The sequence below is a fragment of the Syngnathus leptorhynchus genome, chromosome 7 (assembly GCF_054491065.1).
Source record: "Syngnathus leptorhynchus isolate UIUO chromosome 7, UIUO_Slep, whole genome shotgun sequence".
NCBI classification, from domain to species: Eukaryota; Metazoa; Chordata; class Actinopteri; order Syngnathiformes; family Syngnathidae; genus Syngnathus; species Syngnathus leptorhynchus.
In genome coordinates, this window is record NC_141201.1 from 6,358,317 (window position 1) to 6,374,257 (window position 15,941).

At 41.8% G+C, this 15,941-nt stretch overlaps 1 protein-coding gene across 1 annotated transcript; it reads right to left on the reverse strand.

Moving 5' to 3' along the window:
- Nucleotides 1-2,658: 2,658 nt before the first annotated feature.
- pid1 (phosphotyrosine interaction domain containing 1) lies at nucleotides 2,659-15,869 on the reverse strand. The gene is made up of 3 exons (XM_085917226.1): nucleotides 15,725-15,869; nucleotides 10,534-10,680; nucleotides 2,659-4,762 (listed from the first exon to the last, which is right to left on the reverse strand). Exons 1-3 carry the CDS (start codon nucleotides 15,752-15,754, stop codon nucleotides 4,280-4,282), a joined length of 660 nt encoding a protein of 219 aa, XP_085773352.1. The 5' UTR covers nucleotides 15,755-15,869; the 3' UTR covers nucleotides 2,659-4,279.
- Between the last annotated feature and the right edge of the window lie 72 nt (nucleotides 15,870-15,941).

Consider the following 15,941-nt stretch of genomic DNA (forward strand, 5'->3'; position numbering starts at 1 on the left):
CTATGGCATTTAAAAAAAATACACCATCTGAATTTACTGCCTGTGCTCTGACCTTCTGGTGGAACATTTTGTATTTGTGTTTGTTCATCTGATCGACTTCCCTGTCCAGATCCCGTAACTTTGTTACTATCACAGCTGACACTGGGGCTGGGATCTCTTTGCTTCTGCGCTGCACCTGATTTCTATTTTTATTTTTTTTTTTGGGGAGAAAAAAATTGGGAGATATCATCTTTCTTTTCATTCTTCCCTATTTGATATATTTAAAAAGTGTGGTTGACCCACATAGAAAGCACAATGTGGTCGAATTTCATTTTAGGAGAGACTGTGTGTGTCATGATCCCAGTCCATATGACCTTATGAACCTCACGTGTAGACTGCAGGGAACGATCGCCTACGCAGGATGTATGAGTGGAGATCTGCTCCTGATCACAGGAAATACTTTGCATGTCAGAAAACAAGAAAGCTGTGTCTGGAATAAACATTTAACAAATCATTTTTCTAATATTGAAACTCCAACACATTTCAACATTCTGAGTTCACGTGTTGAATGCAAGTTCTTTTGAAGAAGGAAGAAAAATGCTGTTGTGATCCAGTGAGTCTGTTTTCTGTTTCAGTACAAACGGGAAGAGAATTAGTTGGATCTACTTTACACATGTTAAACACAACATACTTGCATTGCTTCACCACTCATTGAGCAACCTTGATGAGTAGACTAAAATTGACTGCGCTCACCCACATCTGAGCCTTAAAGTATTTTACGCCATTGACCAGGAGGAAAAGAAGGATCTTCTGGGACCGTGCAGGAGGAGGCGCGTCCAGCTGGAGCCGGAACAGAGTTGTATTGTGAGTTCACTGACGCTTCGTGGAGAGGCTGATCCACAAGCGTCGGGGTGGCCTCTTTCTGGGGCCCCCCTGCATGTGCTGATGCTGGAAATGGGTCAGCAAGACAGAGGGGCACAGTGGAGGCCAATCACACAGTGTCAAAAGAAATCCAAACAGGAAGTTGTGTACGGTGAGCTGGAAGAGACTGGGACACAAGGCTTTGTTTAGCCGGAGTTATAAAACTTCTGGTATTGTGTGCAAATTATCTATTGGACTTTTATTTTGTTTTGGCAGAACAATGTTGCAACTGTTTTGCTCCGTGAATTGAATATGAATGCGTCACAATTTGCTTACGTTTTATCGTGTTAATTTAGTTATCCAAATGAGAAAATAAAACAAATAAACAACACTCCTGATGCTTTTAAATGTTTAATTAAAGTTGTTCCAATCTAACAAGCAGATTGAGTCTTTGGGTGTCTGGGGAGGACCGCTAATTAGAGCTGAATCAATTATTATAAATAATTACAGGATGTGTTGTTATAGTGGATGTCATTTACACTGGCGTAAAACTACAATCGATAAGTTGTTATAATGTTTTGCACTTCTTATATTAACATCGTGATAGTCTACAGTGTCAATTAAAACATTCACCTGTGTAAAGGCAGAACCTCTTTTGTTTTTCTTATCAACCCAATTACGCAGGGAGTGTGAGCAAGTTGCATAAATTAATTTACAAAAAATAAGATAACGCGGGACATTTTATACAGGTTGCCAGAGGGAGGCAGTGTTCTTCTTTGACAGGCAGGAAAATGCCAGCATCCATTTTGCCTCCAATTCCCTGCTGTTGCTTTTCAGCTGCAAAATGATGACCAGCCATAAGGGCAGCAAGCAGCTTGTTATTGATGTGGCTGCTTTGAAAACAAGCACTGTCACACTTTGGCACAAGAGAACCGTATACACAACAACAACACAATAAAATGATGCAATGGAAGGAATGAGTAACAACCTCTTAGTATTTGCTAAACTGACGAGATGAGCCGGAAAACGTGAATTGCAACAACTGAAAGATTTTCAAGAAAAAAACATGAAATGGTTTTTAGTAGTCAAGTCTCAACGAAAGAAATGTTTCGCAGAGGAAAACAAAATCAGTGAATTGAATCAGATCTCGTGATAATGCCACATGCCTGTGCAAGACGCTGAACAGTGACTTTATGTTTTACATCTAACTTGGCAGAATATTGGCTTATTCTCCAAAGGGAAGTTAAATTGTTTTGGTCATCCTCCACAGCACCACAAAAAAATATGATTAGAAAGGTCAGATGTGCGGTTTGATTAACACCAAAAACAAGAAACACCATCACACGAGTGATCTTTGTAAATGCTTTATATGCAACTGTTTCTTGATCTTTGCAGACACTGTATAGAAAACATTTATTTGTCAAACATTTAAAGCAAGTCGGAGCTTTCAAACAGACATGACTAATCTACAGTTTTCTCCCCCTTGAACCTGCACGCATCTCTTCCGAACATTCCGTCTCATCTAACACTGACAAACACACGCAAACGCACGCTCACACACAAACCACTTAAATCAGGCTCTCCACTTACGATTCACAGTAGGCTTTGTAACACTGTTTCTTTATCGTATGATATTTCTCAGCTTATTTTTTTATTTAAAATATTTATCCACATTTATGCTGTAATATTTGGAAAGTGATACATACATTTTATTTACATGAGCTTATTAAGTGTGAGCCCAATGCAATGTGCATCTACATACAGTATGTAAAATAAGATGTATGGCTGAGTGTGTACGTGCATGTTAGCCTTGCTCGAGTGTGTGTGTGTGTGTGTGTGTGTGTGTGTGTGTGTGTGTGTGTGTGTGTGTGTGTGTGTGTGTGTGTGTGTGTGTGTGTGTGTGTGTGTGTGTGTGTGTGTGTGTGTGTGTGTGTACCAACACTGTTATCATTCTGTTGGAATCCATAGTGCGGGGACCAACTCCGCCAATCCCCTTTGAGAGCCTTTCAGTACTGCTGATGTGTAGCGTTAAACTGACTTGCTGTCACTCCCTATAGCATCGGTGTCAAACTCAAGGCCCGGGGGCCAGATACATCATTTTTTGTGGCCCACGGAGACAAATTGACTTCATGTGTCGATACTAAAATTGCATATTATCTTCACTTTTAAAAACTACAGATATTGCTTGCAATTTTTATGACCATTCATCTTTTTAAAGTATTTTTATCAGTTTGTTGCGTAGCTTATACTGTATATGATACAAGCCGTTGACAATCATAATGGCCCTCCGAAGGAAACTATGAGTGCAATGCGGCCCGCGGCAAAAATGAGTTTGACACCCATGCCCTACAGGGTGATAGCATAAAGAAATTCTCTGAGAGCGAGGTGACTGCAGATGGTGTAAAGAAGCATTCATAGTCTTTTGGAATATCCAAACATTCAGGAGATCTGAACTGTTATCTCCGAAGGCTCGCTGGCGGTGACGCTAGTCTTACCGGGGGGGGCCACAGGAGATGACTGCCCCTTGAAAGCTGTTCACACGGTATCCTTTGAACTCAACTCCATGTTTTTCTACTTTTCACAAGCTCTGCAAGCACTTGTGTAGTGTACACAATCGTCTCTAACCACAGAGAGAAAAACAAAATAAGCGGCCAATAACACATTCAGCCAGACGTACTAATCAGGTTTTAGACAAAACAAATGTCGATGAAATCGAGGCACATAATCTGGCAGGCACTGGTAAGCCTGAATTTTGGTATGTTTGAAACAAAAATCAGACAAGAATGATTAACATGTCACAGAAAAGCTCCAGCTACCATCCCGTTCAGAACATATGAAACATCTACATATGTTGGAATAGATGTTCTACATGTCATGACATACCTAAGTACCATCAAAGTAAATACCTGTAGATGAGGGGGAGCTGAAGAAGGTACCATGAAGATGATATGCTGATATTATGGAGTACCTTTGTAGGCATTGTAACTATTGCGCAAGCACAAAATCAATGCGCTCCACCAGTCTTATAAACTCTGGATTGGGTCCCAAAATAGCCCAGAGGCCTATTACTGCTGGGTCTGGACATTGTAATAACAGGCTTTCTTGAGATGGAGGTATTGTAGTTTGCGGTTCCATTGATAGAAAAGCTTAAATGACCACAGACAAGTACCTCTACTGGGTGTCGGATGACCCTTGTGAAAAATGGGAATAAAAATATCTGGATCAGTGAGGGTGACTTCAGCCACAAAGATCCAGATGGGGAGTTATATACTGTAAATCTTCAAAATATTACGATAGCAGTTGAGTTGATTCGTAGCGTCTGCTAATTGTCTGAGTAAAAGTAAAAGGGGAGAATGAGAGAGAGCAGCTAATCTGTCCGTCCTTCCCTTCACCCCTTGTTTTCTACGAATGGGGATCAGGAGTTTCCATCAGCGTCGGTTCAACCGTCGTCTGGGGTCGAGTCTTCCGGAGTAGAAGAATCCTCGGCGAACTCATCTGAAGAGCCGCTCTTGTGGATGCGCCCATCGCAGCGCATGCTGTGGAAAGTCTTGCGGAAAGCCTCCATCATGGAGTGCGCTAGCTTCTTAGCCTCGAGCTTGCTCTCACACTCCACGGCGTGGCAGTCCATCTGGAAGGTCAGATCGTCGTTGATTTGCCGGTAGATCCAGGCGAAGACGTTGGGTCGGACGCTGTGGTCGGCTGTGCAATATGCGATCCGTGCCACCTGGTAGGTGTCCATGGTTACTGAGGCCTCGCCGTGCCCATCCAGGTGGTGGAGACGAACCTGGAAGGGGCGTATCTCCAGGAGAGAGCTCCCAGGGTTAGCGAGAGCACGATGCTCCACCAGACCGACCACTGCTGACTCTGTGCAGCCAGACAAGAAATTGGTCCCAGAAATAGTCACCTTGCCCAGGTAGGTCACCTGCAGGAAATGACATCACATTGAATTTAAAAGGTTAATTATTCAATTTGGTTTGTTGTACAGGAATAAAAAAAACCTGCAAACTTGAAGGCAGTTTGTACTCATCTGCAAAGAAAAAAACACTGACTGAACCAGCCTCCTCACAATGGAAAACAACACTGCTTACTAGGGCGGCGACAGACTGACGTGATTGACATGAATAATTTGTGAAGTTCTTCACACAGTTGTGGATGGGAACTCTGCCAGTCTGAGAACAGTCCAACAATAATGGCTCACTTGTGCCCTTTTGCTACACTACTCTTTATGGCTTTATAAAAATACACAGAGGAGGAGCTTCGGATGAGCAAAATATCCTCAAATAGTTTCACTCCTGTCTGTGTTTACAGTGGAATTGGAGGATATTTCTCTGTCAAAGTTTTATTACATTGCTGCACACATTAGGAGGGATGTGCCATTTTATTGTATTATACTATAGAATATTTGAAATGTATATATTGAATTGATGTCTGGCAAAAAACTGCCAGTATTACCAGTACATGTTTGGGACCACCTTGAAAACAAGATGATACAACCCAAGAATCAATCCTAATTAAAAATGAATACATGTTAAAAAAACAAAAATACAAGTCAGACTGACTGTATGACAGAGAGCAGACACCCATGTCTGGTTTTATTCATAACATACTTTCCTGCTTTTACAGTTATGTTTAGTCTGCCACTGCCAGCGCAAAGTCTCTTTTCTCCACCATGACTTTAAATGAATGGGATCTTTCAAGAAAGCATGTATAACAATCCGCTAGTCACTGGGTGTGTGGTTCTGTCAGCCAATGAATGAGCGACAACAGAACAAAAATCTCAGGAAGTATGAAAATTCATGGTGATAGTATTTCACAACTTCACCATCCCCAAGGCCCAAGTAAAAACATGGATATTTTTGTCGGTTGTTTAATATGATGTTTGGATTATTAATAGCGGTCCGACTTGTACAGCAAATACGATGGCTTAGGTGTAATGTCTCACTATTGGTGAAAAACAATCATTTGCCTGATTGAGGGCACTTCAAAGTATTTCAAGGCCCCTTGAAATAACAACGCTGTGCAGCTTTGATGGAGAAATCACCATGAGAGCTCCAAAGATAAAGTGAGCCAAAAACAACTACCTCCCCACAAGCCTGGAGCAAATCCATGACATAGCCAACGGTTTCTACTTGAATGTCAAATGCCACATTGAGTAACCCAAGTCTGCTTTCCTGAGTCTTTTATTTTGCTATTGAATAATTTGTTTAAATCTTACTCAGATTGCCGGCTTCTGGGTTTTATTCGAGTTTTTCGTTCACAGGGTTGAAGGCCAAACATGCAGCTGGTGTTGTCTCCCCAGAGGTTTGCATGCCCCTTTCCCATGGGAAACTCGTTTGTGTCTCAGTTACTGCCTTTGGAATTTGATTCTCTTCATTTGATGATAAATGTTTCAAATTGAGGCGCAACAAAGATATGTTGCGGTGTGCAAGTTGGATAGAAAAGGGGAAAAATAGCATTCACATCACTTACTTTCAGTCTAAACTAAGTCTAGGTTGAAGGTTCAGGGACAAAATAAGAACTAAACTATATAAGAACTATAGTACCAGTTAATGACAGGAATCTGAAGCTTCAAATTTGCTTCATGAACCAATTTTATTTTTGAATCCTCAAGATGGCACTCTAAGCTCAACATTGGGCTGAAAGCACATTGACTTTGCCATTTCTTAAAAGTCTATCTTCAAACCAACAGTGCCATCTTCAGGAGTAAAAAAAATACAACAACTGGTTCATGAAGCAAATTTGAAGTTTCATTCCCATCACTTATACCAGGATTACTTTTAAATGTGAAAAGTAGAGTCTGACCAATTAATCAGTGAGCTGATTAAATTAGCCAACTTCTGCCAAAATAATTGATTGTTTTGATCGTTTTAGTATGTACTCTCATCATTTACAGCAGTACACGAGTAACACGTGCATCATTATTTATTACAAACCTATACCATAACCTTATATCCTTACGTTTAAATTAGCTGTTCAGCCGATGTTGGGAACCTGTCATTCTAAACAAAGCAAATCCTGTTAGTATAAAGGAAATACTATATTGAACATCTTGTAAAACGCTCCCATGCACAATATGTCAACACAATGGTTTTGTGGCTAGTGTGTCAGGAAATTTCTGAATAGAAGCAAAACATTCCGTTGAAAACAACAGTCAGGAGTTTGTGTGAGTCAAACCACAAAGTTGCTGGACTGCAGCTTTCATCACAAGTTCAGGCTAAAATTGATCTCCTAAATCCGTCACCAACCAGCACACATCTGCAGTCCTCCAAGTGATTGAAAGCCAGGCATACATCTTTAAATCATCTCAGAGAGCTACAAAGTCGTCTCCTTTGTTTCAACTTTCCATGTGTTTCTTCTCTATTGCTGCCTCTTCTTATAACGTTTCCCACTCTCGCTTTAATTGGTTTCTTCAGTTTACACGTAGCACTTACCTCCTTCATCTCACTTATTCTCACATCCCCTCCACAGTTTTACACTCCCTCAACTAATTGTTAACATTTCACAATCGTCAGACTAAAGTTCAAATATGGATTTCGTGTGATTTCACGACAGTATAAATACAGAGTGAAGGGAGGAGGCCTACGGTGTTGAAAAGGGGAAGTGTGGGAGAGAAATGGAGCATGCTCGGAAAAACAGAAGAAGTCAAGGAAAGCAAACAAATGTCACTTTACCATTGCGAGCCTTCCCTTTTGTGTGCATGTACGTGTGGATGTGCGTCTATCCAGTGCTATACTACCATTTGATGACATTTTCCATTGCATGTTAATCATTACATGCAGCACCATTAAATAACAGATCAATCACAGGAAAAATACAGTATCAATCAACCAACCAATCAATCAATCACGATGATGGAAGAAAAAAAAAAAAAATCCAGATTATTTTCATTGTGTTTTTGCTGCGGCACTGCAACCCTGCACATAATGTCATTACTGCCACGGTTTATTGCTACATTCCGTCCTTGTGACACTTATTCCAGACTAGAAAGCTCCTAATTTTCTCCCCACATTTCCAGAGCTCGCGTGAAATCTGAGAAGAAACAAATGTTTATTTAGCAGTAATGAACAAAAGCCATACAAGCAAATTCAGATCCAGGGTAAGAAGGGCAGTGAGTGAAGGCTGTTATTTCAAGATGGGAAGTGAAGATGCAAAGTTTGAGCAACGGATACACAGAGGGAGACAAAGCAAACATCCTCAGTCCTGTGAGCTGGCTGGTAGGAGGACAGACAGGAACATTTGTACTTTTTCACTGAAACACTTTGTATGCATGGAAGATGCAGCACTGGGGCACAGCTGTTTCCGTTATCAATGGAGAAGGAACAGAGGAAATTATGGGAGAGAAAAAAAGGTGAAGCGTGGGAAGCCACGAAGAGATACCCGAGGAAGGGGAAGGGAGAGATTTTGAAGAACCCATGCATAGGATGGGGTCTGGGAGCAACTATGAAGGATGTTTCGGTAATTTCCTGCTCAGTGGCCGGAGAAGAAAAAACCTCCTGTCCATGAACGTGGCACAGCATTTCTAGAATTGCAGTAACCACATACCTGTAGACACAAGACCAAATTGACAAGTGTATACTGTTTAAGCAACCTTAGCTAAACTACTAACTGACTATCTTAACAGAAAATTGGCACCAGCAGCGGATGTAGAGGTCAAAAAAACAAATGTTGCAGTGTCACGGACTGAGGCTATCTTGACATTTTCCTTCAGAAGGCCTCGGTGTTTGAATCCCCCTACATGAGTGGGAATCCACGGCTTGGGAATGAATGCAGCATTCCTGAGGAGGTTGTTAACATTCCTCAAAACTTATTGAATCAGCACAGCACAGCTGGCTCCACTTGCCAAGGCATGCAAAGATAGATGAGCGATGTGTGTGTGTGCACGAGTGTACTGTGCATTGCTTTAAGTCTATGTATATGTAATGATGATGTCAAGTGTTTTGTATTTTTTTGGCTTATTATAATAAAATATACCATTTCCACCATTGGATTTGTGCGTGCTCCATTGAATTAATTGACGGGTTATTTTTGTGTCGTGCTGGCGTGATGTCACACTATTTACACTATGTATCGGCCATAGCTATCACATCTGGTCTACACATGGTGCAAACAAAAACCAGATCAGGATTGAACATTTTCAACAAACCTTCTCATGAAAGAACTAAACCTGCCATTGAAGATTTTTCCTTGACACAGTGACACGGATACAGTTGTGCAAAGAAATGAAACAGCTTTTTTGGATGTGGGCAAGAGACTGGGGGGAAAAAAGTGTAAGACCCAAAGTCAAGATGGGAGTTAACTGAGAAATGACGTTGAACAAATCAAACTGGTCTCTAAGTTGATCTCTGGCTGCACCTCTGGTATGGGTGCAAATTGAAAAGTAGCACAGTGTCTCATTGGATGTGAAGTGCTTTAACATCAGCAAGCCAGCCAGGGAAATGAGAGGTGGCCTTTCATCCATGCTAGCTGTTAGCTTTGGCAGTATGTCAGCAGTCCTCAGCCAGCCTTTCTGTTTGCAAACTGAGACTGCGAGCTCAAAGGGAACGAAGAGAAGGAGGGGGATGAAGGAAGCATAAGAGAGAATATAAAACACTGCAAGGATAATAAATGGTGTCATATTGTACTGTTGCATATAAAAGTCAGCAGGGCGGATGGCGGGGAGAGCAAAGCCGCTATTGTTTTGTCCGTTTTCTCTCGTTACAGCGTTGAGGCAAAAAATGTCTGGAATTGGAGACACTCTGGCAGACAGGCAGACAGATATACAGACAGGTAGTGAGTCAAACAGGATGTTACACCTGCCAGCAGACGGGGACGTGGCGAGGAAGGCCGTTTCACATTTTAGGAGGTTTCGCTAACAGATGGGAGAGATTACTTTTATGTGGCTGGTGCTCTGCTAAATAGTGGTAGTGGTATCCACGGCAACGTGGCTTGGCTTCCTTTACAACGCTGCTGGAAAGTGCAGTGAGCTCAGAGGCTACAAGTGGATGTTGGGATTCACACCAGGAAGAGAGGGCGATCAAGTCCAGCTATGTTCAGCCTTCACCAAGGCGACGTATCAATATTTATCTTCTTTCATGCCACTGAGAGCCAACAGTGTGATACAATGTGCCCACTACTATGACTTTGCACCAACAAATTGAATTGCTGAGCCATAAAACAACTGCAAATCAAAAATATCTCCTCATTTTGGCATCTTTCTCGCATTACGTCAGTGGATGACACCGACGTGAAGCACTGAGCCATAATTTCACTTGCTGACAAAAACAGTAAGACTGAAAATCAGTGGTTGCCAAATTATAGACCAAGGCAGTCCAATAAAATGAGAGTTGTGATGCAGATGAAGAATAATGAATGTCTGAAGTCCATCACTGAGCATTAAAAGTCACAGTCTGTGAACGTAAGCCACGCCAATCGAGGGCTTTTATACCGACTTTCACTTCACGTCCACATACGAATCGAAGGAAGTTTGAGATTCTGTTGTTGAGAATCAGTCACATGTTTGAACACTGCAAGAATTACAAAATTAAAGCATCTTAATTATCAGACTGTAATAGCCAGGTACAGTGGTAGGTTAGGTAAAGCACGTTGTGGGAATGAATAGAACTTGTGTGTCCAGTTGGATTAGGACTGTCGTAATACTATTATAGAATTAGTATTCATGGGAAAGACTGGATTTGAGGATTTATGTGATTTTACCTTATATCCAGCTTGGGTTTTGTTCTTTGTAAGTGGTGTGGTTGAGCAAAGTTCAATGGCCTCGGGCTCGTGGAAGATCACCGTTGGCAACGGTTCCTTTCTCAGCGTCAGCACATTCAACTTGGTCTTCAGCATGCTCTGAAAGTGCTGAGGAGGAAGAGGAGAAAGGTTAGGTTATTTACACATTTTCAGTCTGGACGAGACAAGTGTTTGCTTCTCGACTTGATTCCAAATAAACTTAAGCTTCATAACACAGTCGAGCCAGTTGCTGGCTAAAAACTTGACATTTCCCAGTGTCCCCTGTACAACATTAGAAGAGGGAGGCTCTTTTGAAACAAGAAAAACAGATAAACAGGCAAGATGCCATTTTCTGGTCCAACATTTTGTGTTTCCTGAAGCCAGGCCCAATCAAATGGCTCAGGTCTAAACAAGTACTACAATAAATGAGATGAGAAATGTCAAATGCAAAACAGCTCGCTCACTAGTTAGATTTCTTTTAGCACTTTTAGCATCCTCAAAACAAATATCTAAAAAAAATGTTTGTCATAACGTATGGATATAAAACGGAAAAAAAGTGCAAAGAGCAAATGGAAAAAAAAGAAAAAAAAAGAAGTTGACAGAGTTGTGAAAGTAAAGCCACATGTGTGTAAACGCTTGCTGACCTCCGCGTCAGCACTTTACAGCTCCCTGACAGTGGCTCGCATTCCTGCGGTCGGGCCGGGCACCGAGTAAAAGGGAGGAGATGGTTGGCTGCCCTTTACCTGGAGCAAAAGGCATGAGTGGAGAGGGCCACTCTGAATTGGAGTCATCGTATTTTCAACTCTATTTCTCATGTCCCCGCAGTTTCCTCATCAAGTGATGACAGTTGATTCTATTTTGGGATTTAGACTTGGAGACGGTGGCAGACTCCATCGTTAAACCGGTGCAGGACTGGTTGCGAGACAAGGGTCCCGTCTGCACGCTACAATACACAATGGCTGGCGTCACAAGGAAACCTCAGAAACCTCAGCCAAGATTAGCAAACACAAAAGCTCTCTTTTGAGATTTACATTTCAGCAACTCTTGTGTAATCTGAATTAGTTTCAGGTGCCTAATCCACACTGATCAAAGTGGCACTGAAAAATGAAAATCTGATCCCTAAACTAATTTACTCCACACTGTAGATTCTTGAGAAATATAATGGGAGGAGCTTAGATAATATTTTGCAACTCTCGAAGTGGAGTAGAAATTCTCTAAAATCCTAAATTGTGGTCCCTAAATTGTACAAAAATTAATAACTCGACTGTTGTGTGTTTGGGGAATGTATGACATAAGTGATTTCACACCAACTAAATGTTGCTTAATGTGAATCTTTGGAACTATCTATCCATCCATCCATTTTCTGAACCACTTATCCTCAGGAGTGTCGTGGGTGTGCCTATCCCAGCAGTCTTAGAACTATAAAATATTAATTTAGGCTTTGAAGTGATAAATAACAGTCAAATCCAACAGTCAACAATATATTTGTTTAAAAGACATCTAATAAAGGAATACATACAATTCAATTAAGTAATTCAAATGTTAACACAAAATAGTAAGACAGGAGATGACTAAGCGAAAATGCATGCACTGAATGTTTTTGACATTCTTAAAGGAAAGAGCAGTCTTTGGAGAGTGTCTCCTTCGACCTCCTGCAGTGATGATTTTAACAGGTAACAGATGGTAAGTTTATCTTTTATCCCCCTACGGGAACAGTACGGGAAAGAGTTCTTCAAGGTTGTAAGCCACCTAGGCTAAAAATGACTGAATATGCTGTGATTACTGCAACAAACACATTTTACTGAAACTAGTGGTTCCATGTTTCCAAATATAAGAATATAAGATGATCTGGTTCATGTTTTTAGCACGGGCACCACATGAGTAGCCTGTGTGCCCGTTCCAAAAACTCTTGACCAGTAATGACGTATTGTGGCTGTCTAGAAATGTTTATTAGAGGACAGGTGGTGAAAAAAAAAGTGACTTATATTCAGAAAAATACAATATCACCATTTAACAATGAGAAAAGAATATCACACATAACAAGAGGACCATCTTGCACCGGTTAAGTTTCCTCCTTGGAGTTTTGTTCTCTTTGCAAATGTTATGTTGTGCCACACAATATTAAAGGCGCGCTAACCAAAATCTTTAACTGAAGCTTCTTTATGATTCATCATCATGTGGAGAGAATTAGAGATGGATTACTGGCAGTGACAGATGTTTTGCCAATGGCCCAATGTGAAAGAGTTTTTCTTTATAGAGAAATTGCAGATGCGTGTCTATAGTTGCATTCTGTTTTATTTTTGAAATTGCTTTCATCGTGACTACAACGGCCACAAAGTGATGGGCGAATAAAAAGGAAGGAGCAGACACAAATGTGAACGCGGGTGACAAGGGAAGTAGTCATCGATTCCTGACAAGTCAGGTCTACATGTTTTCTTTAGAAAAGCTCTGTTTGTCAAGTGACACACATAGTTAAGTGTCAAAACGTGAAAACCGAAGCTAAAGAAAGAGCTGCTGACACAGGAAAAGACATACTTGCTCGCCACAGGGATTTTCAAAAAAGAACATTGTCTGTGTGTTTTTATGTGTTTGACTCAGTGTGCACCAGTTGGCGGGAGGATGATAAAGATTTTTCAAGACAGAAATAGAATTGAGGGAAATGCAAAAGATTAATAAACATGCTGACTTGAATTTATGCTTTAGGAGAAACTCTTGCCTCAACCTGTATCTGCTCACCCCCGGCTGCCGCCATCTATCTCTTCTCCTTGCCTAAACATGAGACACTTATGCAGCAAGACAGCAGGTGTTGCCATGGCAACAGAGGAGCAAAGCCAGCCAGAATATGGATGTATGCCATCGCGGATGAAAACAGGGGGGCAAAAAAAAGACAATAATAAATGCAACAAAATCAAGATCCCATGCAGAAATGCCCATCAACCCTGACTCAACTGAGGCAAAAGATATCAATGTAAAGAGGGGCGTCGCTATGGTTACACTGCAGGCGAGAGCCTGCTGCTGTACTTACCGTAGTTATAATGCACTTCTAATGGCTCTTCCCTTCTTTTGATGCTGATCATTAGAAAAATACCGTTGTATTTATCACTACCACTTTTGTATGGGCATGTTTTAGACTGGCTGTCACAATGAATGAAGTACCATAGCTCCTCAAAGAGGAGATATTGGAAGAGACTTTTTCATAGAATGCTATGAATCCATTTGGAAATAACGATTACTGAGACCTGCAACTTTGAAAAGGATTCATCTTAGCCACAGTTTGAGAAGGTGCAACAACTAACATATTCCTCAATGGGTTGATTAGAAAAATATGGGTTTTTTTTCATCGTGAATGCAATAATTCATTATGTTTTTGTTTTTCATTTTGACCACAGAGGTTATTTGCCAAACCACTTGATCAAAACACATTGCACAATCATACAGTCAAGTCACAATCATTTTATTGAGTGCTCACTTTTGTTTCTACATACTCACTTCCCTGCTCGAATTGAGTAAGTAAAAGAGAACAAGCAAAAAAAAAAAAACGTCCTTTTTTCATTTGCGCATTTTTGTCCTATCGCGCAACTGCAGCGCACCGCCGAACGCGCAACGTTGTGCGTCGCCTACCGCGCAACTGCACCGCACTAGTCACATTATTGTGACAGAGTTGTCGCTGAAATTTAGACAATATTTTTAAAGTCCTGATGTACTTTCCAAAATTAAAGTGGACCTCAATGCGCAGGGAGCTTAATCTTGTCCGATCGCGCAACTGGAGCGCACCGCCAAACGCGCAACTGTAGCGCGCCGCCGACCACGCAACTGCACTGCGCTGGTTGCATTATTGTGACAGAGACGTCGCTGAAATTTAGAAAATATTTTTAAAGTCCTAATGGACTTTCCAAAATTTAAGTGGAGGTCAGTGACCTGGGAGCTTAATTTGGTCCGATCACGCAACCGCCCACAGCCCGCCGGGCGCTCACTGTCGCATTGCTTTAGGAGCGTCTTTGTGTTTTAGGATGGCTTTACTGCACCCATTTGCTTCATTTGGAGGCATGATTAGAGTTGATGCAATCCTCAGAGTAACGAGAAAGTAATAACGAACGAGTCAGTTGGCATGCGGGTCCTCTCGGCTCATCTCGCGAGGTTCGACAATCGAATTTCGTCCGACATCCGAAGCAAAAAAATCTCGATTTTTTTGTTCGAATACCGAATTGTTCGAGAACCGGGACGTTCAAAAACCGAGGCTCCACTGTATTACTTCATCTTAAACATGACGTCCATTTGGCGAGGAGTGAAGTTATAAAACTTTATCCATCGGATGATGGTTCCATAATGCGGTTGCTAAGCGACGCATGTCTCGCGGGTTGTGTAACCACATCGAGCGCTTATTCATAAATTTAAGAGGATGTGGGGAGGTATGCGTAATGGCGTAATTGTGTAATTTACAGTTCAGCTCACCCTGGAATTTCAACACAAAAAAAAAGCGGAAGTCTTAATAATTCCTCATTCGATCTTATTGACGTCTGGGCAGATGAGAGGATTGTGCAAGTTCACTTGGCAGCCATGCAGTCCACAAGCAGGCGCACATCTGGAGAGCATTATGTCTGCAGGAGATTCGAAGAAAAGCCCCCCGCTTATCAAACTACGTGTCATTAACGAGCCTTTTGACATTTACAAACAGGCACCTCGCTGCCATTTCACACTGGAATCAAAAAAACAAACCAAACATCCTGGCGTTTTCAAGGTAGAAGGCCCGTGTTTGCACACTTGAGGTTGACGTTCATTTGATGGAAAAATGTGAACCGGTGTCACTATTTTAAGCATTCATGAAATGTTTGTATTGGGGGGGGGGGGGGGGGGGGTATAAAACATTCACTGTGGGCTGTCGTGGATAAGATAGACGCACACTCGCTGCACAGTGAGTAGATGCACGTAAACGTATCACCAAATACAAAGACGTAGAAGCGGCGAGTGGGGAAAATGACAAGTTCGTTATTTAAAGGATGGCTGCAGGTACTTATTCGTACATTGATGAATTTAAAACATCTGTAGCAAGTCTCTCCAGCAGTAAGATACCAACGTGCACACATCACGGCTGGAATGCAAAAAGACAGCTCAATCTTGATATTCACGGCTCCTCCGTAGACAGTAAACGCAATCACCGGCCGTCGTGTCCTACCTGCAATCGCTCCGACGCTGGTTGCCACATATTAGCGGTATGAACGGATCTCCGTCTGGACGACAGCTTGTACTCTGGTCGTAGTCCGGTTCACATCTGTTCGCTCTTGCAGTTCGCCTCTCTGCCCTCCTTCAGCCTGGACCAGTCGGCGACCAACGCTGGATTGCTCCGCCTGGCGACAGTTACTTCTATCACCAGGAGATGGCGCTCGCCGCTC